At 39.3% G+C, this 25,518-nt stretch overlaps 1 protein-coding gene across 1 annotated transcript in view; it reads right to left on the bottom strand.

Moving 5' to 3' along the window:
- RYR2 (ryanodine receptor 2) overlaps positions 1–25,518 on the bottom strand; it is a 743,716-nt gene that overhangs the window by 191,934 nt on the left and 526,264 nt on the right. The window contains exons 59-65 of the mRNA XM_077812173.1: positions 24,663–24,752; positions 23,527–23,664; positions 17,415–17,492; positions 13,698–13,773; positions 8,785–8,911; positions 6,698–6,813; positions 1,108–1,172 (exon numbers count right to left, since the gene is read on the bottom strand). Of these exons, the coding sequence (XP_077668299.1) occupies positions 1,108–1,172; positions 6,698–6,813; positions 8,785–8,911; positions 13,698–13,773; positions 17,415–17,492; positions 23,527–23,664; positions 24,663–24,752 (690 nt within the window). The remainder of the gene's footprint in view (positions 1–1,107; positions 1,173–6,697; positions 6,814–8,784; positions 8,912–13,697; positions 13,774–17,414; positions 17,493–23,526; positions 23,665–24,662; positions 24,753–25,518) is intronic.

The following is a 25,518-nucleotide window of genomic DNA, read 5'->3' as shown; positions in this document are numbered from 1 at the left end:
AAGTATTTAGGATGTCAACCAAAAACATGAACTAAAGTGAATTTCTACTTTCCTCCTGGATTTTTAGGAGGGATATGAAGGGGGAAAGGTTATTTATTTATATTTCTAATAAAATATATCTATTATTACTCCAGATGCCTTTGACATAGCTTAAAAAAAATCTAATCAAAACAGCAGCCAGCCTGAGAGCAGCTCCCCGCAAAACTCAGTCTCCAGCAAAACTAACTGTTCTCCCCAACGAACATCTTTTCCCATCATTCCCCCTTCTCCTGCAAAAATCTCCCATGCCACCAAATGGAGTTTAACCCATGAACAGAGCCTACTGTTCAGTGCCTATGGCTGATCCATCACCAGGCATGGATTCAAAAAAATAAAAATAAAAAATTCCAAACCTTATTTCATTTGAGAATAATTTTGAAAGGAAAAAGCAACATGAGTTCCCCAGTGGATGAAATTGCAGATGGTGATATATTTTGTGACAGCACTTTATAGTACAAAGACTATAATTTACTGCTAGGGAATCAGGGTCAGAGAATGTTGCAACACCTGTCTGCTTATTCATTAATGGATTGAAAAGGCACCTTGAATATGCACACACCAGGCAAGCTTATGAGTGCCAAAGGTGTAAGCAGAATTTCCTAATGTATAAAAGATAAATCCTTTTTGGCACAACCAGACATCAAGATAGTTTTAAAACAAGGAAAGAAAGCAGGAAGGTGACATTGGGAAATATCTAGTTGTATTTTCTCCAAGTATAGCTCACATTAACTGTCTAAAGATTATATAATAGAGACACAGTCTACCCTCCTTCATAACTGGGCGAAACCAGTACAGGGAGAACGTGGGGAGCTTATGAATACCTAGCATGATATGCTGTATACTGTAAAGAAAGAAGATAAAGGGAATTTAAGGAGAAAAATGTAATTTTTTCATAGATATATTTCATGTGATAGTCTGCTCAAGCTGTGTAGCTTTTCATTTGTCAACAATATAACAATAAAATTCAATACACATTTAATGTAGACCAATGCAAATATAACAAGAACAAACATGCTTCTTAACAAGCAGTTTCTGCACTGAAAAGGGATAAGCAAAGATATACTCTACTTTGGCAAAGAACTTGATTTCTTGCTCATAAGGGAACTGTTCTCCTTTGCCTCTGCTGCCACCATCTGTGAGTAGGAAGAGTTTAAGATGCATACTGAATAAATAAAATTACATGCTATTCTATACTTTAAATATGCACACTTCAGAGGAAGTAATTTGCTTCTCTTCTTTAGGGCTAGGTTTTAATATGCTTCAGATAATATATATTAGTTACATATGTATTTTAAGACTGCTTCATCCAATATAAGATACATTATAAAAGGGGGGTAAAAATAAGGAGCCAAAACCTCTGGTGGTGTATATCAGTGTAGCATCCTGGAAGCCAGTGGAGCTATGTCTAGTCAAGAATCTGGCTCAATGTTCTTATTTTTGAAAAAGCTGGTAACGTCCTATAAAGACCCTGCTAACATATATAAATAAAGCTAAAAGTAACAAAAAAAGAAATCAGAGTAGCTTTTAATTTACTTCATTTGATACAAAAAAGCCCATCCAGAATTTGGGGCCCCTACTTGATGTAGCCAACTTTTTCCCCATTATAAAAGCCTGTCTTGGGAGCCACTTCATGACTTTTTCTGTGGAAAGGCTGTGTCTAGGACAAGAGTAGCAGGAAAGGAAATTTGACTCTGTGTTTCAATCACAGATCTAGCACTCAGTTCTCGTGGCCTGCTGTTGTGGTTCTCTTGTTCAGTAGCAGTGCTCAGTATGACGCATACTGAGTGTAAGCACAGAAAAAAACCATAAGAAATAAAAGAATAAAGGAGAGAAAAATCTCTCTCTCTCAAATCACATAACTGAATTCCACAGAAAGAATTAAAGTTAGATTAGGGAAGCTCAATACCTCAAAAGAGTAATTATATATATGAACTACAAAGATTATGATTAAACCAGCTTTCCCCCGTAATTTACAAAACTATTGGATTTTGATTGCATGGTTAAGAATTTTCTGTCTAAAGAATGCAATTAATTAAGAAGTACTCACTGGAGAGTAAACTTACTTCACTTGCCACACTACAATGAAACTCAGATACCATTTGATAAACACATCTGTTGCGATCTGCAAAATCCTGATAAGCAATTAGTGTTAGACACATGTCCAAGTGAAGCAAAAAACCTGTAACTTTTTCCACCCCATTTGTTTTGCGAAGAGGAAGGAAAATAAATCACTTTTTTTTTCAAGGAGTTTGAAACATTTACCATGATCAAATGAGCAACAACTGTTCATTGCACAGAATAAAACGCATGCTGTTTTAGACGGCTCTGAGCAGGTAAGAGTCTTCCTCACTTTAACAGTCCAGAAGGTTGAAAAAATTTAACCGGGGCTTTGATATTGCCCAACCAGTGTGGCAAATTACATGCACCAGGAGTAAAACCTGTGATAATGTAAGAAGTTATATGAACGAACTGCATCCTTTTTTTGAAGTTTATTAGTGTGCTCTTTCACGCATATTCAGGGTTGGAATGCATCTTATAGGATCTGTCCTGTATAGGGAGCATTGAAGAGCTTCACTGTCCCAGTGGAAGCACAATTCCTCCCAGACCTTATCTAATTAGGCATTTTTCATCTGATTCCCCCAAACAGTGTGGTGTAGATAAGCTGAGAGAAGAAATTATGGGAGCACTAGTGTAGACAAGGTACCTGGGGCCCTCTGGTATTTTAAACCACTGTGTCCTCCAGGCAGCGGCATATTAACGCCTAGGCCAACAAGGCCTAGGGCGGCAAATTTGCAGGGGCGGCAAATTTATAATAGCAGCCAGAGGCTGCTTCCCCCGGTGCCGGTTCGCGCCCTCCGTCCCCAGCCCCGCCGCAACTCCACCCCTTCTCCGCCCTCATTCCCCACCCCCTCCCTGTCCCTAATGGTCCCCTTCCCCAAATCCCCGCCCTGGCCCTGCCTCCTCTCCTGAGTGCGCCACGTTCCCCCCTTCCCCCCTCCTTCGCGAAGCTGTTTCGCGCACAAGCACTGGCAGGGAGCGGGGAGAAGCAGGACCTGGGGGCGAGCTCAGGGGAAGAGGCAGAGGCAGAATCGGAGCGGAAGTGAGCTGGGGGGGGCAGCAATTATTTCTGGGCCTAGGGGCGGCAAAATCATTAATCCGCCACTGCCTCCAGGACTACTTTGACCATGGTTAAGACAACACAGCAGTTAAAATTAGGGTGACCAGATAGCAACTGTGAAAAAATGGGACATGGGGTGGGGGGTAATAGGCGCCTATATAAGAAATAGTCCCAAAAAACGGGACTGTCCCTATAAAAACGGGACATCTGGTCACCCTAGTTAAAATGCTAGCAGTTACTACCCCGATGGAAGTGTGCTAGTGGTATGTCAATGATAGGAAATTTGAAGAAAAATGCTCATGCAAAGAGGATGGATGACTGGGCACTAACCTGGGACATGGGAGACCTGGGTTCAATTCTCTACTCTGCCACAGACTTCCTGGGTGACCTTGGGCAAATCATTTAATCTCTCCGTTCCCCATCTGTAAAATGGGGTCTACCTCACCGGCATGTTGTGAAAATAATGCTAAAGACAGTGAAGGACTCATCTACGATGGTAATGGGGGCCACTGAAGTGCCTAATCTAGATAGCTAGATAGCCCTAGAGCTCCTGTGAGCAAGGGGAGTGCAGAGTGGATGCACTACAAGAGGATACAACATGTGCTTTCCTGAATAGACGTCCCAAAACCAGGGGAACTTGTTCCACCCTCCCACTCTACAGACTTGTGCAGAAACCTCTATCTAGGATCAAATTCACCCAGTTAACTAAATGGGTAAAGTGAAATCAATGGGAAATCAGCAGACTGATCTGTTTCTAAGGGCTATACAGCCCCACAGTTCAGACTGCGGGGGGCCTGAATTGCAGTGTGCACTAGCCTGCGGCGCTGTAACTCCTCTGTGTGGACTCTACGGGCACAGACTAAAAGGTATCAAGTTTTCATTAACTTAGTGCTGTTTAAATAGGACTACATTATCATGAACTAGGTTTGTGCCTACATTGTCCACACAGGGGAGTTACTACACAGCACACTAGTGTTCACTGCAGTTCACACTCCTATAGCCCAAATTGTGTGTAGACAAAGCCTAAATCTCAATGCCAGACTACTAATCATAAATTAAATTTCCTTCTCTCTACTTGTCTACTCATGGAAATGTATTCCTTAGAGGTGCATCTCTAATCTGTCACTATTTATGCACTGTGCATCTTTCACTTACATTGGGCAAAAACTGGCATGAATTCTTTTTCTACTTAAATGATGTCAAATCTTTATTCTCCTGTTGGCATAACTCCATCTTGCTGGAAAGGCATGCTGAGCTGAGCTCACTTTTTATGACATTTCTGGGGTTATGTATGCAGGGCTGAACATTCAAGCCTTGTGTTCAGCCTCAGAAAATGCTTGGGGTGGGATGAGGGGGAGAAAGGACATTCCTTTCATATGCTCATGGACGTTTCAGAAGCCATTGTGCACATGTTCCACTGCCAGTAGGATTTACATGGCAGCGCAGGTGCCTGGTTTGATTTGCTCCTTTAAAAGCAGATGATAGTGAACCTTGACCGACTTGGACTAAATCGGGGTTAGAGAGTCACAGTGTTTTGTGAATTAAGGAGGAGGGAGTTTACATTGAATGGAAATTGGAAGTTCTTCATCCCAGCTGGCCAGCCCTCCCTCCCTCTCACCAATAGTTGATTCCCTCTAGTCAAGTCCGAGAACTCTCTACTGGTGTCTTTAATGAGGGCCTGATGTCTCCTCCCTCTCCCATTGCCTCCCAAATGAATCTTCCCTGGGTTCTATGACTGCTAAATAGGGCCGATACACCTCCCTAATCTCCAAGGTAATTATGGAAAGGAGAGAAACTGGCCAAACTCGGTCAGGTATGGCATATGGCTCTGTAAAGCAAGCAAAGCCCTGAAGAAATACTGCAATACTGTAGCTAGCAAATCCTCAGAGGTTCCCTCACAGTCAACACTAGGAAGTGAAGCCCCATTATTTCCTTTGTGGTTACTAGAGAAATCTTGAATTGGAACATTAACACCATGTGGAAACTGAATCTAGCCACGAGTGTGGTGGCTTACTTGTTTAATGGAATACATTGGCATAAGCACAAGGAATCCGAACTTCCATGAGCTACACTAGTTGCCTGTGCGGTTTTGAGTAGAGTGTAAAATATTGATTTTCATGTATAAAACTGTAAATAACTCAGGAATGTGGTTCACAACCTTTTCTATACTGGGCCTTTCCCCACTCCCCAGAGCCTCCCCCTCACCTAGCTGGGATTCCTCTCACGTTTAGCAAGATGGAAGGTGCAGGGGAGTCATGACCTCCTGACATCTGGCTGTGACCCCCAGCTTGGCTTTGGACTTATCGACCACAGACACCACTTCTCTCCCCTTGCCTTACTCCACAGATGAGAACAGCAGAGCCACTTGAACCAAAGTCTCATTGGTGTAGATGAGAGGTGGATGCTGGTTCTCTGTGAGGAACCCATAGCTTTGGAGTTCACTCCTCCCTACATGCTCTTGGTATAGCCTGAATTGGATGGCCTGCAGGGCACGTGAAAGAGCTCATTTTTTCTAAGCTTTTGAAAAAAGTGGGGGAGGGATTGTGAGGGAGGAGAACTGATGGGGAGAGAGGCAGGTTTCATTTTTATTTTGCCTGGTTTGCTGATTGGGGATTACATGATTTAGAAGTGATGTTGAATTATGGTGGAGTTGATATTTGTATTTATATTTTATGGAAAGGACGTCTATATTTATTTATTTATTTAAAAGTATAAACTAGGGGGTAATTAGCTCTGAAGCTTAGTGTAGCACCATCAGAGAGGAAGGTTTACTTCTACTGTTACCCTCTGAGAACTAGGAGTGGACAGGCTATTTCCTCATCTGCAAACATGATACTGCCGAGGTTTTTTTTGAGGGAGTGGCCAGCTGGTGTCCCAGGAAGATGGGGTCACCAGGTTCAGTAGGCAGCTGGAGTCATACAGAATTGTAAGTAAGATGTTCCAGAATATGATGGAAGGTTCCAGAGAATAAGAAAATTATAGGTTTGAATTCATCGATCCAAAGGGGTTGGTTTGTGGCCACCTGCTGCACACAAATATGCAGAATATAGATTATCACCACAGAGCAAAAATTGCAGTTTTCTCACTGCTTTATATGCAGAGTCAGGAGACATAGTTTGTATTCCTCACTTCAGCTCTAGCTCTCTGAGACTCTGGATAATGATATATTCATTAATGTTATATTACTACTACTACTGTTGATAGTAATATTACAAATCTTAAAGATGATATGATTCAAAGGATTTAAGTTATCATATGGGTAGGCTGAAAGCCTTTTGTCTCAAACCTATACCTCAGGAGTGACTAGATGAAGTCTGAAAGGGCTACCTCACAGATAAGATGTTAAATCAGTCTACTATGCTAAGTTCTATTATAGCCATTGTACTGACACCTTCCAAAAAACATAATTAATGTCCTTCAGAAAAAGACCATACACTCTAAGAAAAGGATATTTTTGGAAACTATACATTTGTTTTTAATTTTTTCAATGCAAATTTCATCAGTTAAAATATTTAGTAAAAACAAAAGTAGGTACTATACCAAACTCCAGAATGTACTGATGGGCTTCATCCACGTATCTTATCAGCTGCTGAAGGAAACTGTAAGCGAATCGTTTCTCAATGGAAGGTGTGTCTAACTCCAGGTCCTTTAATCCTCTGAAATAAGAAATAAATAATTTCCCACACACTGAAGGATGACTCAATGCAGTCTTAATTCACTAAATAGCCCAAAGCTACCTACTCTGGTACTTCTCAACTGTCTGTTAGGATAAGAAACATTTCTTATTTGGAGCCAAATTTTCTTCTGTCACACAAATTTGTCTTCTTTATACCTTTATTTATACTTTAGCCAGTTACACAAATATACAGATTCCTCAAATAAGGCTTATGGAAAAACGGTTTTGCTGAAGATATTGCTCCCACATTTTAAGCTTCTTTCTCAGTTACGTGTTACTGTCTTACATTGTTTCCTAAGCTTTGACCCCTCCAAGACGAGTAATTCTGAAGCTACCAAAATATTCATATTCACAGAAAAAACATTCAGTAATAACAGTGCATCAAAACTCAAGTTTTATTTAATCTTTCTCATTGAATTTTTGCCAAAATGGCACTAAATTTTTGTCAGCAGTTCACTCTTTTAAGTTAAACTCATAGGCTAAAATGTCCATAACTGGATGTCTGAGGTTAGACACCCACACACACATTTATATCTTGGATGGTTTAGACACAACAAATCCTGCATGTACGCAGAGAGTTAGACTAGATGACTCTTGTGGTCCCTTCTAACCCTATGATTCAGATAGCTAAATAACACCCTTAATTTTCAGAGGGAGTTAAGTGAATAGGACATCTGAGGATCAGGGCCTCTTACTGAATTGTGATTCCCAATCTGGGGCACCCAATTTTGAACTGTTTTACCTTTGACAATCCTATACAGTATACGACTACTTCCCAATGATTGTTAACTACAATATAGCAGTAAATATTATCTAAAGTACCATATATTCAACTACAATGTAGTTTGAATTTTAAATGCTTCTTCCCATCTCAATGGAGAGAAGTTTGGTTGGATCAGCAGGAAATGGCTAACTCCTAGAAAGGAAAAGGGAGAGCTCATGCTGACATACTGGAGCTAAGCTTCTTCATGCCTCAAAATGCACGTGGGAATGTGCCTCAAGGAGGGTGAGAGATTTTTCTGCCTCTCATCCAGGGGAGATGAGGGGAGGTGACTGGCTCTCTCAGCCAACCCCACCTCTATGTAAAGCCTTCTTGGGCCTCCAGAGACTGCTATTTCTGCAGAACAAACAGCAGCTGAGCAAAATGGAGCAATGTCTGGAATGACAAACTGCAGGAGAGCTCACAGATGTAGCAGCTAGGGACAATTCTGATTTCCACATGCCCCCGGGAGAAGAAGAGGCAGGACACCCCATTCCACGAGTTAGGGACTGGGCAGCAGCAGTGGCAGCTGGAGCAGAGGCCAGCCCTGAGGCAAGAGGTAGAAGATCAGCAGCAGCAGCTGGGGAGGAGTGGAGACAACCTGGCAGAAGCAGGAGGTCAATTCACAGGCTACCTCTAAGCCACAGAGGGATCTAGCCAGGCTTTCCTAGCGGGAAATAGAGTCCTGGCCAGCTGAGGTGGGCAGAAACAATTCCTTGGTACTGGGGCAGGGACAGAATTGTAGGCTTGAGGCCTGTTTCCCCTCACCCTCTGGATAAGACAGTCTCTCAGCATCCCCAGGGCAGTGGAAGGGGCTGGGAGTCCTCCCCTAAGTGTGGGATATAGAGTAGAAAGCAGGTGATGGAGCAGGGGAACCCAATGGAACTGACAGTACTCAGATACAGGGGAGCTTTCTGAGGAGCACTGAATAACTGACGTAGAATACCTCCCAGAATTCCCCAGTATACAGGGATTAGAATTCGGCCTGGGCTCTGTAAATTAGGTTGGGGAAAGTTTCTGTTTCCCCACCCTGCCCTTACCATGTACTCATGTAAGGGCCAAGCAGATTTGTTCCCTCATTAAAAAAACCCTTAAGCTTAACACTCCTTTAGATCCTTTTATATTAAACAAGATATTAAGGAGGTTTAATTATCTGCTGTGAAGCAAATTCTGTATTGGATGTGAATTTACCTGGAGACAACATATCCATTGATCTGTAGAAACTTGAAAATATCCTGTGCTTTCTCTCGGTCTTTGGCTTTTTCTTTGGCTGTCAGCGTGTCATAGGGAACCAGCAGAGGATGGTTGCCTCCTCCTACTACAAAATGTCAAGAAAATGACAAAGTAGTTAGAAAACATGTGGTTAGATGGCACGTCCTTGTTTGTAACAAGCCTGTGACAACATGCAGTGCTTTGTAGGTCACTCTAACAACTAGTAAAATACATGATAGGTTCCTCTTTACTCTAAAGTACCAATAATTTACTTTTTTGTTTCACTAAGCACATTGTTTTCCCACACGGAGTATCTGAATATACATCTGAAGTATATTTATAGACCTGACTACATACATATTTGTAACTTAGTCAAATGTTCCCAAGACCTGCAAACCTCATGGTAGAAAGAAGCATCAACATCCTTGATAAAAAAAAATTCTAGTAGGGAAAAAGCACTTAAAAAGTTACAATTATGACTTGACATTATGCCAGTGATTACGCTTCACAGCACATCACCACTCCCTCACTGCTAAAACTTGTGTCTGGTTAGATTTTACATTTTTGCTTTTTTCTCCTCTTTCCAAAGAAAATGTCCAACATGATAAGCTGTAGTTATCTTTAAGAGCTCACTATAGTATAATTAGTATATAAATAGTATAATTCAAAAACACTGCTGCTAAATACTGTGTGTCATTGGCTAGTCATACTGAAGTCACTGGCAGAAACTTCCAGGGGGACCAAAATTTGCCCCTTTGAGAAGCAGAGTTCTTTGCTTTTTATAAATACAGTGGTAATAACAAAGGGCTCACATTTTTAGCAAAATAAAAGTGTATCGAGATAAATATCAAATTGTGATGTGGATCTATTTTATAGTAATAAAAAAGTCAATACTACATGGAAAAATGTGCAAAGCATGATATTCAGGGATAATTCAGACAACTGATCACTCTGACCAGCTTTTTGTGGTGGAGAGAGAAAAAAATATAATTAAGGAAATAAAATTTAAAATTTTCCAGAAAAATATGGCTTTATAATTTCTCACTGGTAGCACATACAGTCAGTTTTTCATGAGGATAAATCCATAAGATAATTATTACAACTACCAGTGTGCATATTTACATAAAAACATTATCTTTGAGTTTTTCTTTGGACTTAAGAATTCATTGGCTCTCAGTCCTTATTTCTCACCCAAAGTCACTATTCTTTAACAGCCCACAATTAATTACTGGGGAAATTACTATGACGTCACAAAAAATGATAACTTCAGGTAAGTATTTTGCTACCACAGCAAGTCTCTAATGAAAATATAACAGCAAGGAAGCAAATCCAATTCAGAAAACACTACACATAAGAAGAGATGTTTTCAAAAAGGAGATTCTTTAGAATTTTTCAGGAGGTCTGAGTAAGGTCTTTAAAATGCATGAAAAATGATATCCTGGCAGACAAATCTATGTTTTCTCCATTAAAACAAATGGGTGCAGATACTAAATTAATGTCAAAATTTTTGGTTTTTGTGTCATGTTTCACACATGCTGAGTTCTCAATGCTATTCCTTTAGACAGACATGAAAAACACGTACAAAATAAATAGACATCCAAATCCAATGTACATCATAAGAAAGCAAAACAACCGAGTTTTTCATTAGTAAGAAAAGCTTGTGCATTTGAGGGAGATGTGCATATGTGAAAAATGTTTAATAAAATATAAAACTGTATAGTCTGACGAAAAAGTGTCAACATTCATTATACAGCTGACTGCATGAATATCAATTATAGATATTGGGTGAAATCCTGGCAGCACTGCAGTCAATGGCAAAACTCCCATTGACTTCAACAGAGCAGGGTTCAACCTTTATATCTAAGGCCCCAATCTTGTAAACCCTTAGCCACGTGAGTAGTTCTTATTCATATGAGTATCTCCAGAGAAGCAAATGGGACACCTCACGTGAGTAATGGTTACTCATATTTATAGGAGTTTCATTTACATGTTGCTATTTTTATTTTTACTTTCTTACCATTTACAGAGTCAAATTTCTCAAATGGAAGTTTTGTAATTTATTATTAGTTTCTTAATTGTTTGTAGATTTCATACAAACTTTTTACTTAAGTTTCACATTTAAAATGCTTATTTATACTAAAAAAACCAAGCTTCATTACCACCCTTATTGCAAAAACAACTCAAACACGAAATTAATAAGAAAATACACCATACCAAATTTACATCCAGCACTATCTTTCTATATATTGAACTGCCACAAGTCAGGAAAAATGAAATTCTTTGACCAAGTTCCATCAAGGTTTGCAGTTTGAAGTCAATGGCACTTGTGCTTCTAAGTCACTTAGGTGTTTTTGAAAAGCTCACCCTTAGGTACCTAAATATAAGCTTAGAAGCCTAATTTTAGACTCCTGGGAGCAGATCCTCACCAAGTATAAACCGTACTGTACCATGTACTGAAGCACAGGATCTTTCCTTTATTTTTGAAAATTTTGAACTGTGTATAAAAAAGTTCACAAAAACTTAACATGCTGAAAGTATTGATAACTTTTCACAAGTTATCAATTTTGTTTAGAAGTGGCCAAGATTTTGTGTCACTAAGACAAAAACTTTTGATGAAAATACAGTTTTGGCCCCTGTTGCTGCAACACTTATGAACATGCTTAAAGTTTGGCAACATATGCAGTTGCACTGTAGTGAGTGGGACTACTCATGTGAGTAAAGTTTTGTACTAGCCTAAGTGGTTGCAGTGTCAGCGCCTTCACTTTCAACATTTTTGTTTCCTATATCAGTTTTATAATATTCAAGGTAGGGAAATTTTCAAAAATTTCCAGCATTTATGATTTAGTTGACTATGAATTTATATCTACAATTGCAATAGCACACATTTGAATTAGGTTTATAAAGTCTCTATCTAATTTAAATTATTTTTCCAATCAATGATTTAAATTGCTCTACCTTGAATGAGATGCTACATATTCTGTATGCAATGCATGGGGAATCTCACTGGATAAAATGCTCTACAAAATTAACATTTTAAAGCCTCCCAGGAAAACCAGAAAACTACAGCTTTCTGGAATCATGCATTTTCCCTCTGTGAAATAGCAACCCACATAAATATGCCCACACATCAAAAAGACTCATATTTCATAATTAAAGACAGTGAAAAGATCCACATGTACAAGGCGAGAACTCTATAAAGAATATTATTGTACTGAATGTACCTGACCATTAGGTGACAGCAGAGGATCATAATTTGAAAGATCTTTCTGCAAAAAGATCTTTAAAAAAACATACAAGATAATATAACCCTATGTATATACATGACCTGTATCAGACAGCTAAATTATTAGTCTGCCATTTTCATCTGTGGGAAAACAGATATATTCACTATATCACAAAATGGCAAATATATTGGAAAATTGTAACCATTTTTCACCTGCCAAACCAATCCACACTTCTTACCAAGTAGCACATACCCTCTCTATCATTCATCATAACTCTCTGCAAGGTTTTCAATAAAAACACTCTTTATGCTGCCTTCCTTGCCTGTAAATCCCCTTAGTTAATCAGTGCACAGCAGCAACACCTCTGCCTTTTCAGGTGTCAAATACACCTCCCCGTTCCAAATGTCTAATCATCCTGCAACATTCTTCAAAAGTCCAAATCCCCTCCCCCGAAACTGGCTACTTAGGTTAGATAAATTTTATTTTAAAAAAATCACAAAGAAACTGAAATGAGGGGAAACATAATGTAAGATACGGCAATTCATTCTCTTATTTATCCAACACAAGGTCACCCAGATAAGGCCTTACTGCTCAGTAATACTAAGGCTTCATTTACACATTCACTGACAACGGTTTCAAAATTCTGCCTTCAGTCATACCCATGCAACTCCATTTGAGTCCGTAGGATTGCATATGATTAACACAGTGCAGTCAGCCAATATCTATAGAGTTCTAGTTTAAATACGTGAATAGTGGTGTCAAGCCATCATTAAAACACTAGCTACCACTGCACCGTAAATAGAAACTGAGATAAAAAGGAAAAAAACAATTTCCATATTAGCTCTTTGCCTTGACATCTTTTGATGAGAAAAAAAACCTAAATTCCAGTCAGTGAAATGTACAATGCCATCACTATTTTTTTCCATGTAGCAATTAAACAATTATAACATCTACAGAATAAAATGTTAGCATTAAGGCGCAAAAAATAAAATAAATAAAAACCTTAACTTTCTTTAACACGGAAGAAAACATAACAGGTAACAACTATCGTGTATAGTAATATTTACCATCTGGACCAGAAGAGATTAGACAGAGTACACTATTTTCCTTGTAAAACCAAGGAACTAATCTAGGTTTAATCACGTTTGTCAATTTAATCTGTAATGAATATAATTCTTGATTAATACATTGCTGGATAACTTGGCAATATGTAGAATAGTATGAATGAAGTCTAATTCCTGTGACCAAGAGTCTGGTATCACAAGGGAAATAAAATAAATAAAAGAAACCAAATGCAACACAACCATCAAGATGTTTACAAGTCTTAGTTAAACAAGCTCTTGCCGTCTCTTTTTCCTTATTGAATTAGTCTAATTCTCTGGGTATGGACTGTCTCATTCTGTATTTCCGTGAAGTGTCTAACACTCTTCTGGATGTTCAAAAATAATAATGATCATGATAATAAAGTAATTTGAAAATTTTGAACAATTGTTCTTCTCGATGTCTGATTTTTCAGGTCAAGTTTAAATAAATCGTTTAATTTCTTTTTTAATTTGACCTTTCTTGATACTGCATCATACACACATAACCTAAGTTGAGTCACTCTGAACTTAAAACACCTCAAAAAAACCCCAAAAAACAAACAAGCAAAAAACCAGAGATGATTACCTTTTGCTTCCAGTTCCATTTTCTTTTTCTTTGCCCATATGTTATGGTAGTTTTCAGCCATCATCTCAGCCATTGCCTTAAGAAAATGGAGAAGTTAATGATTAATGTTATAAATCTCAAAGAAAGGTAATTTTACAGTTTCTATTTAATATCAAGATCTTGCAATGGCATTGTAGTGTAGGTAATATATAAAATTACATTTAAATGTTCACTTGCAAACTATCATTTTTATTGATAAGTCAAGCTGACAAATCTGGAACTCAACAGCTAAACCCAATACAGTTATTTATTCTGCACTGAACTTCTCCCTCAACCTTGCACAAAAGCCAAAGAAACCAGTTTTGTATGAAATACTACATCAGGCAGGGGAATGGAATCCATCCCCAAGCTGCAAGTAGGCACAGAGAAGCTCTCTCCCTATGTTCCTGCTGCTCCAGTACTTAGTCTGTAGTGTGTCAGCAATGACTTTGCACCCCTTACATGGGTGTTTGTATTCACTGGATCCAGGTAATTGTGGATCTGCTGCCACAATCACAATTTCACTTCTCATTCCTGTAGGGGACTGGAGAACTCCCATATGGGCTGTACCCTTAGATGCTCCTGTATCCCTGGGGTGAGGCAAATTTGTCCTTCTTGTTTTAATGTTCATCTCATCACAGTTTTAGTACGTCTTGATTAATGTTGTAATACATGTTTGGGTTCCACATTTCTCACCAGTAGAGGGAGCTATAATGAGGCTGTCTGGGCAGGCTCCGCAAGTGACCTATAAGCCATGTGTATAACTTGAGAGAGATGGGGTGGGGTTAAGTGCTTCTATGTGTTGAGAGGTGACAGACTTTGAACAGAGAGGAAGTTTTGTCTCCCAGCATCTAGTACGCCTTGCCCAGCTTACTTACTTTAATGGCTGTATTGTAGCTTAGGAGCATTTATTTGGATTCTATTGTGGTTTTCAGTAAATAGTTAAAACCTACCCAGGTCTCTCAAACTTAACTGAATTGCTCTAGGGGAAAGAGCAGTTTGTAACATTCCTTTTGGGCTATGATATGTAGACCTGGTGCACAGTTCCTATTTCCTTCAATGCAATGTTTCGTTGCCCAGAATATATGAAAACCAGTCCACTCATTTAGGGGACTATCTATGGATTTAGATGCAAATTTTGGCCATAACTTGTCTGCATACTAAGACAATCTCTAGGAAAAGATGGGTATAGTAGAGCACCTTCATAGGACAAAACACATTATTTATATATATTTAATTTAACAATTCCAAAAATCCAAACACCCACTTTTTACTACTGTCAAAGCAGTTGCCTTTCCAAAAGCTACCAACTTAAGTCAAAGTTGGAGTATGTAGGCTAAGCTCTTACTTAAGATACATTAAAACCTCAAGTTACACCAAAATGAATCACACCTCATATTTCCCCTTATCTCTCACAAATGCATTGCTCATGTGCTTGAAAATTACAAGAGAAACTGTAACCTGACATAATGATGCAAATGAAATGTTAGTTAAATTTGCTTAGTTCTGGTGATGTTATTGATTGCGGAACAAAAGTAGGCTTCTAACCGAAAGCTAGCTTCAAACATAACTGGTGAAACCAGTTACTCTCGATCATAAGGACGGTCAGTATTGACTTCTAACTCACTGGAGGGCTGTAAACAAAGGGAAATTATCAGTGACAAATGGCAGATAGTGTGATGTAAAATCATGAGTATGGGATTGGTATTCACAAAGTCCTGAATTCTAAATTCAGTTCTAGTTCTAATGCCAGTTATTTGCAGTTTGGCCCTGGGTAAATCACTTAGCTCCTCTGCTTTAAGTTTCCCAATCTGTAATACTGTGACAAATGCTTATCCACATCCCAGCAGTATTGTGAGGGTTAACTAATGCTTGTATGGCTTTTTGAATATGTGAAGTCCTGTATAAGTGATAAGCATAGTTATAATAATGGAGTAAGTCCCCAGTGGAATGCTGCAGGAACTAGTGTGACTCAATTTTATTCACCATCTTTAGTAAGTATTTGGAAGTTTAATGGCTTACTAGTTAAAATATAGCAAGGATACTTAATTGGGAGAAATTGCAAACTCCAGGGAAAGATACACAGAAATCTACGGTGGTTAGAAATAGAGACTGGAAACAACAAAATAATATTTAACCTGAGAAAATTCAGCCTGAGACTTTGGGGAAAAATAAGCTAAAACACAAATATTCGAAGTGACAAAGATATTGAACTTGGAAAGCAGAAATGCCAAGAGACAGCTAGGATTGGTAGTAGACCTGAAACTAGATCTATTAGAACTCTGCAGTACAATAGTTTATCCACTAAGTGATATTTTAGGATTGCATATGCAAAAAACCCAAAAAACAAAAAACCAGAGAGACCAGGTAATAGTGCCACTCCATACAACTCTGTATGATGCATTCAGTTCTGGCATCTCAATGCCAGAAATACACAGGAAACTCAGAGAATAGTAATAAACATCATGAATAAGCCAAAGGGATATAACTAAACTACAAACGAAAACCTAATTATGTGTAGACTGACCACATAACAGCCAAAGGAGAGATGATAATCATCTACAAGTGCTGTGCATCTGACCTGTGTTCAGTAAACTCCAGAGCAGGAGAGAAAATGCTTAGAGGAGTCACAGGGGATATTAATTAGAAGTAATGGCATGTAATTAAAGGGGAAAATCAGAAAAAATGAAATAGCAACAAATCATATATTTTAATACCAATAAATACTCCACTGTCAATACTTGTTATGAAACTTACATAAATTTCTGCATCTCCCATTGTATCAAAGATACACAGGAGGTTTAAGTTAGGCACAGAGAAAGAGGGATGCTGAGACTGTGGATGTGCTAAGTACCACCTTCTCTTTTCCATTTCTACAGTGTTTCAAAACTTTCATTTTGTTATTAGAATTGCTGGGCAAAGCGTCTTGAATTTCATTTCACAATAGAAAAAACTAGAGCACCTTGTTCTTGGTACCTGACTTCAAGTAATCAACCTGGTGACTAATCTGGATATGATACTTGCAGGAAGTTATTTCTAAGGGAACTGTGTGTGGTGGCCATCCTGATTTATCAGATGATAAACAATACTAACTTGGTAGTTCTTAATAGTAGTGGAAGCATTGGTATAGGTCTGTAAATCAACCACAGCTGATAATATTTCTGGAAAAAATAAATACTTTTAAAACACCATTGTCCATTTATTTATCACTTCAAAAGTTATTTTATTTTTACTGGCTCCTGATTATAAATCTGCTGAAAGATTAAAATTTAAAATCATGCCCCCAGTTAATTTCTCTTTTTCCTTCTTCATAAATACAAGGTGGTTTTTCATAAGGCTGACTCATGACCTGGCATTTATTTATTTTAGAAAGAAGAGTAGGCGAGGCATTTATTTTGAAAAACATCATACCATGAACTTTGCTAATAGCTACACATAAAAATTAAAGACTGATCCTGCAAGCCTTTGTGTGCGGAACTCCCATTAAAATCATCAGATTCTCTGCACACAGGGGCTTCCAGGGTCAATTGTTCCCTATATAAAACGTTAGGTTTTCAGCCTTAACAGTGCCTTTTGAACTGACTAAAACTACAGGACACTGAACTTTTGTTTTACATAAATCCACAAAAATTCAAGTAAAGAAAAAAGAAAATTTAAGTTAAAAAAAAATACAAAAGCACTAACTACAATAAGACTTACATGCAGATCTCTGGAGAGGGTAACATTGCTCATGTCGATAGCTCGAGGGGTGTAACCATGGGCAGCATCTACAGACACCTGAATGACAGATGTGCAAAAAAGCAATGAAGTATTACAAATACTAGGTCCTAATAGATTTATGTCACCTAGATATTTGAGGCAATCGAACAGCTAAAGAAAAAACAAACTTGAGGTAGAAAGGAGCACTTACATATCCATTGGCGGAAAAACAGAGAGCATTACATTAGAGTTACATGAGTTTTCTTTTTTTGCCTAACAGCAATAATACTAAAAATGGAACAGATTAACTGGAACCAGGGGTAGATTTAAGAACGCAGATTAGTCAGATAACTGGCAATGTCTGCATTGTAACTATTTCCAGAGAAAGGTCACAATCAGGCAAAAATCTCTCCCCTTTGTCATAGGATGTCCTGGAGGACATCTTCAGAATACAACGGCTGGCGCAGGAGGTGTGGCTAGGATGTCTTATGTCTTGGCAATCCCTGGCAACCATATAAGCTCCTCTGAGCCTCCACTAGTCAGTGTAAATTACAGCAGCCTTTAGGGTATGCTAATATACCCCAAGAACTAGCCTGGCACTCAGTGGCCAGTATTGAGGGGGGAGACAAAAGGACACATTTATATCACAACCCTTTACGGAAGCTGTGCCAAGCACTTACAAAGCTGACAAGGAGCCTAGCCTGTATGTAAAAATTGGTATTGAAGCTATATTGAATTAAAGCTATATTGTCTTTTCTATAACCTTTTGTATTGACAAAATACTGAATCCATAGTAACATTTCATAATGACAAAGGCTAAATGCTTAAGCAGTATGTTTAAACAGAACTGAGTTCTCTCTGATTACCCAAGCATGACTTTAGAAATGGACTTCAAAATCTGGATGAATTCAACAATGTGTCGAAAGGCCATGATATTTTCTCTCAGACTTGTATTCTAGGACAGCATTTTTTATTCTGAAAAGACCATTACTTCCATGTAAAATTAGGGCAATGTGAGTGTAAAATGCTACCACATCTCTTGTGGTGATGTAAATGACTATTCATAGGGTAGGGCAACACAGAGCAAGGCTCCTACTTTCTGCCACATGCTTTTCTGTTTAATCAGGCAAAATTAATACATCAAAGAAAGGCAGAAGTATGAAAATAGTTTGTATTTTACTAATATATCCAAGTCAATGTCATCTAGCAGTGTTGCAGGCCACATGTCTTTTTTTAAGTGAGAGTAAAACTGAGATCATCAATACTGGTCTTTCTTTTAAAATTATTTTTAATTTTAGTTTTGGCTGTCCCCGAGACTCTTCTGTGGCACATTTAGAGGATGGCTCCTCCCACATTCCCTACATCATCAGAAAGAAGGAGCACCTGGGACATACTGACAGCTTAAAGACAAAAGACTGCTTCTTAAAATGGCAGCTTCAGCAGCCTAAGATGCCCCTGAAAATATTTTGGCAGCATGGGGAACTAGGGAAAATACCTCTTCTGCCACAAGAGGCAGACAGTTTCATGGGGGGAAATCAATTGTCTGGCTATGCAGACTCCCTCGTCAGGCCCTACGCTACCAGCACTCCCAGCTATCTTTGAGACACCACTGACTTCCTGAGGAAACTACAATCCATCGGTGATCTTCCTGAAAACACCATCCTGGCCACCACGGATGTAGAAGCCTTCTATCCCAACATTCCACACAAAGATGGACTACAAGCCGTCAGGAACAGTATCCCCGATAATGTCATGGCAAATCTGGTGGCTGAACTTTGTGACTTTGTCTTCACCCATAACTATTTCACATTTGGGGACAATGTATACCTTCAAATCAGTGGCACTGCTATGGGTACCCACATGGCCCCACAGTATGCTAATATTTTTATGGCTGACTTAGAACACAACACTTCCTCAGCTCTCGTCTCCTAATACCCCTACTCTACTTGCGCTACATTGATGACATCTTCATCATCTGGACCCATGGAAAAGAAGCCTTTGAGGAATTCGATCATGATTTCAACAATTTCCATCCCACCATCAACCTCAGCCTGACCAGTCCACACAAGAGATCCACTTCCTGGACACTACGGTGCTAATAAGCAATGGTCACATAAACACCACCCTATACCGGAAACCTACTGACCTCTATTCCTACCTACATGCCTCCAGCTTTCACCCAGACCACACCACACGATCCATCGTCTACAGCCAAGCTCTACGATACAACTGCATTTGCTCCAACCCCTCAGACAGAGACAAACACCTACAAGATCGCTATCAAGCATTCTTACAACTACAATACCCACCTGCGGAAGTGAAGAAACAAACTGACAGAGCCAGAAGAGTACCCAGAAGTCACCTACTACAGGACAGGCCCAACAAAGATAATAACAGAATGCCACTAGCCATCACCTTCAGCCCCCAACTAAAACCTGTCCAACGCATCATCAAGGATCTACAACCTATCCTGAAGGACGACCCATCACTCTCACAAATCTTGGGAGACAGGCCAGTCCTTGCCTACAGACAGCCCCCCAACCTGAAGCAAATACTCACCAGCAACCACATATCACACAACAAAAACACTAACCCAGGAACCTATCCTTGCAACAAAGCCCGTTGCCAACTGCGTCCACATATCTATTCAGGGGACACCATCATAGGGCCTAATCACATCAGTCACACTATCAGAGGCTCGTTCACCTGCACATCTACCAATGTGATATATGCCATCACGTGCCAGCAATGCCCCTCTGCCATGTACATTGGTCAAACTGGACAGTCTCTATGTAAAAGAATAAATGGACACAAATCAGATGTCAAGAATTATAACATTCATAAACCAGTCGGACAACACTTCAATCTCTCTGGTCACTCGATTTCAGACCTAAAGGTCGCAATATTACAACAAAAAGACTTCAAAAACAGACTCCAATGAGAGACTGCTGAATTGGAATTAATTTGCAAACTGGATACAATTAACTGAGGCTTAAATAGAGACTGGGAGTGGATGTGTCATTACACAAAGTAAAACTATTTCCCCATGTTTATTTCCCCCACCCCCCACTGCTCCTTGGATGTTCCTGTTAACTGCTGGAAATGACCCACCTTGATTATCACTACAAAAGGTTTTCTCCCCCCCCGCTCTCCTGCTGGTAATAGCTCATCTTAAGTGATCGCTCTCCTTACAGTGTGTATGATAACACCCATTGTTTCATGTTCTGTGTGTATATAAATCTCCCAACTGTATTTTCCACTGAATGCATCAGATGAAGTGAGCTGTAGCTCATGAAAGCTTATGCTCAAATAAATTGGTTAGTCTCTAAGGTGCCACTAGTACTCCTTTTTTTTTGCAAAGCTAAAGTGCTGTCACAACGTACATCGAATAAAAAATTAATGTATATTTCAGATTTGTTTACAGTTGCAGTCAATTTAGTTGTTACTTGTACCACTGAGAGATGATAATATTTCCAGAAAGAGGCATGATTTTTAAATTTACAAATTCTATTTAAAGTTTAACCCACTGGTACAACAAAACAAAGTTACAGCTTAAGTTTGCCATTTGTGTGGATAACTTGAAGGACAAAAGGAAGCTGGTTAACTGAGGCAGGTTCCCTCATTTGACCATGACCATTTATCTATTCTCTTTTCCTTCCCATAATCTACATACTGTTATTTGACAATGGCATTATTACCACTAGGCAGATTTCCCCATATTCCTCACTGATTTTTAAAAGATGTGCTTTATGAAGTGTGACAAAGTTCCTGCTCTACCTTGGTGGGTCTTGCGCTTATTGGAGGATTTGCTCGCCTTGGAGCTTCACGGCAGCCCTCAGCTTGGCCGTTTTTCTGAACCCACAGTCCAGGTCCTCCTATGTCTGACCAGGAGTTGGGAGGATTTGGGGGGAACCCGGGCCCGCCCTCTACTCCGGGTTCCAGCCCAGGGCCCTGTGGAATGGAGCTGTCTATAGTGCCTCCTGGAACAGCTGTGCGACAGCTACAACTCCCTGGGCTACTTCCCCATGGCCTCCTCCCAACACCTTCTTTATCCTCACCATGGGACCTTCCTCCTGGTGTTTGATAATGTTTGTACACCTCAGTCCTCCAACAGTCCGCGTGCTCTCACTCAGCTCCTAGTGCCTCTTGCTTCCAGCTCCTCACACGCACACCACAAACTGAAGTGAGTTCCTTTTTAAAACCCAGGTGCCCTGATTAGCCTGCCTTAATTGATTCTAGCAGCTTCTTGATTGGCTGCAGGTGTTCTAATCAGCCTGTCTTAATTGTCTCCAGAAGGTTCCTGATTGTTCAGGAAAAGGGACCTACTTAGCCTGGGGCTAATATATCTGCCCTCTAGTACTCTCCTATAGCCATCTGGCCCGACCCTGTCACAGAAGTTAGATAACTTTGCCTCATGGCAGCACTGGCTCAGATTTTCAAACATGAGAGTTAAAAAAAAAGACAGCCATTTATGTGATTTGGTCTAAAATACCATCAGTCTTCATAATGACACATCTTCTGAAAATATTTATATGTATGTACTAGAGAGTCAATGGACCCCTTTGAAAAATGCCTCCTGTTTATCCTTAAGAATATCTTTCAGGGCAGTGTACTTAGAATTATGCACACAACTCCTATGAACAACAGAATGTAAACATATTCCTTCATTTTTCTCTGATACAAAATAATGTTTTCCTAATTACAACAGTTCAAACAGCGCTGTACATAAAAACGGCCACACTGGGTCAGACCAATAATCAATCTAGCCCAGTATCTTCTGACAGTGGACAGTGCCAGATACTTCAGAGGGAATGAACAGAACAAGGCAATTATCGAGTGACCCATCCAGTCGCAGCTTCTAGCAGTCAGAGGACACCCAGAGCATGAGGTTGCATCCCTGACCATCTTAGCTAATAACCACTGATGGACCTATCCTCTATGAACTTACCTAATTGTTTTTTAGCACAGTTATTCTTTTGGCAACATGCTCCACAGGTTAACTCTGCATTATGTGAAGAAGTACTTCCTTATGTTTGTTTTAAACCTGCTATTATTTTCATTAGGTGACCCTTAGTTCTTGTATTATGTGAAAGAATTAACATTTCCCTATTCACTTTCTCCACACCAGTCATTATTTTATAGACCTCAGTCATATCCCCCCCTCGTCATCTCTTTTTGAAGCTGAACAATCCCAGCCTTTTTAATCTGTCCTCATATGAAAGCTGCTTCATGCCACTCATCATCTTTGTTGCCCTTCTCTGTACTTTTCCAATTCTAACACAGCTATTTTGAGATAAGTATTCAAAGTGTGGGCATACCATGGATGTATATAGTGGCATTATGATATTTTCTGTCTGATTATCTATCCCTTTCCTAACATTCCTAACATTTTTACCTTTTTTGATTGTTGCTGCACACTGAGAAGATGTTTTGAGAGAACTATCCACCGTGACTTCAAGATATCTTTCTTGAGTGGTAACAGCACATGAAGACCCTATCATTTTGTATGTGCAGCTGTGACCATGTTTTCCAGTGTGCCTTACTTTGCATTACATTATCATCATAAATAGCATCATAATTGACTCTAAACAAAGTGAAAAATTTCAAAAATTGCATAAATTTTTCAATCTCAATTTTAAAAAAATGTTTAATACCAAATTATGTGGGAACTACTCTATTGGGAGATCTAACAAACTGGACATTTTCAGCTTGTTAATTCAGTCTCTTTGAGATGTATTTTTTGTTTACACAAAGTTTTTTTTTCCTTTTTTTAAAACCACAAGCATTTTTTCACCCTGGCACAATTTGTAAGCATGGTAACAGATTTTGCTTAGATTTTTATGTTTGGGCTATGGCCAAAAAGGGAACATTACAACTGAAAAGGAGAGTTTTCATGAAGTTTTCAGCATGTGAAACAAGATGTTAATAGACATGTGAACTTTACCTTCAAGTGAGTGGTACAATAAAGACACATGGGGGAAGCTCAAGAACATCTCAAGCAGATTTTGACACTTCCATTTTAAATACACCATTCCGGTAAAAAGACAGAGACACACACAATATCAGTACATAGTCTTTAATAAAATGGCTTGAAGCCTGTCACAGTACTCACCTGACTTGTCTGAGATATGCGACGTGTCCGATTATAAAGGGCCATACTATCTCCTTCCCTTGTCCTTTCAATCCGCCATCCCCAAGCTAGCATGGTTTTCAAAGATTCTTTGATTGGCCACCGATAAATTTCTTTTTCCTAGGGTAAGTACACATGGGAGTGACTGATTATCTTGATGATTGTATAACTGAATGGAATAAAATCTAATGCACTATTACTAGCCCTCTGCCCTGTTGTGTAGCACTGCAAATTTACATCCATTGAGACAAATTGCAAACAGCCTGCTGTGGGATAGAAACAGCAAAGAAGCAGTCTGTGCATGGATAAGAAGGCCAATTAAGAGAAACAGTAAGGGCAACTATTTATTCCTGAACCACTTATGCAAACCAAATCATATGGACATGTGATATATGCACTTTTTCAGTATCACGGATGAGTAAGCCTACGTTTTAGTCACTGGTATTTTTAGTAAAAGTCATGGACAGGTCACGGGCAGTAAACAAAAATTCACGGCCCATGACCTGTCCATGACTTTTACTATATACCCCTGACTAAAACTTGCGGAGGGCTGCCTGGGGGCATCATGGGTGCTGGGTGAGGGTGGCCTGGGTGTTCGGGGTGGGGTGGGGGTGGGCGGCAGCTCACAGCCCGGGACCTCCGCTGGTGCTGGAGGGGGGGTTGGTGGGGCCGGTGGGGCCGGTAGGCTGGCTACGTGCTCTCCCCACCCGCACCCCCTGCACCAGCAGAGTTTGGGTGTGGGTGTGGGAGTGGGGACAGGGTGAGGTTTGCTATCACATTGTAAAAACAAAGTGGAGACAAGGCACTTTAGTTTTAACACAAGATAAACTCAGTGAGGTCAACCATGATTGGGGGCTATGGTGCTGACCTCACCTAGCTACCTCGCAATAAAAACTACAAGTGGTTTGTCTCCATTTAGGATTGTACAGTGAGGTAACAACCACATTAGTTATCTTGCTGTGTAAAACAAAACAAAAAAACAAACAAAAAACATCTTTGTGTCAGTGAAGACAAAGACAAAATGCCAAATTTCACAAACAGCCAGTTGCCTCTTACCAAAGATAGAGAAACAAATGTTTAGAAACATCTGTGTAATGAAGAATAAACAAATTCCTCACCTTTTCTGATAATAATTTATATTGTTTCATTAATGGCTGCACCTTGGAAGACTCAGAATATGTTTCACCATATATCCATCCATTTGCAAACTGAAAAAAGTGAAGGAAGAAAGGAAAAAGCAGTGAGAATATGAAGAAAGAATAATCAGAAATCTTATATTTATTTACTTATAAAAACGAATTGGGGTAATGCGTCTGTAAGACTATTTTCTTATTCAAGTCTAAATCTTTTGCTCCCTTCCCCACCACTCCCTCACAACCTAACCTCCTGCCCTCCCCCCCTGCGTGCACGCACACACTCACACACACAGTGGAATCAGTTAGGTCCAATGTCATTTTTACTTCTGAATGTCCAGACTTTTGTTATTTTATCACAACATTTATGTTATCTTAAAGTAAATACATTTGAATATACTTTCTTATTTACTATTCTGCCAGGGTGTCTCTATGAATTGGGACAACACTCTTTGAGGCAGACAGCAGATTTTAACACCAAGCCTGTGGTTTTTACAGAGATATAAAATGTCTTTTGAAAAAATAAAACTTAAAGTGTGAAGTAACAAAACTACTTAAAAATCTACCAATTACATTTTTCTCAAAACAAACACACACACACACACACACAAACAAAATGCTGGTATGTTCAAGTTCTGACCAGATGAGTGCAGCTACAGAACTCTTGAAAAAAGCAACTCAAGATAAAAATGATGATACAGTCTTAGCCAGACATCACTAATGTAATGCTACAACAACCCCAAAAACTTGAGTAAAAACTTAAGTAGAATCCTCAGAAAATATAGGTAGAGCGTTAATATTCTGAATGCACCTCAGAATATTAAGAAAATAATATAATGTT

Source organism: Eretmochelys imbricata, chromosome 3, assembly GCF_965152235.1.
Source record: "Eretmochelys imbricata isolate rEreImb1 chromosome 3, rEreImb1.hap1, whole genome shotgun sequence".
In the NCBI taxonomy this organism is placed as follows: Eukaryota; Metazoa; Chordata; order Testudines; family Cheloniidae; genus Eretmochelys; species Eretmochelys imbricata.
This window is presented reverse-complemented; position numbering and strand designations above follow the sequence as displayed.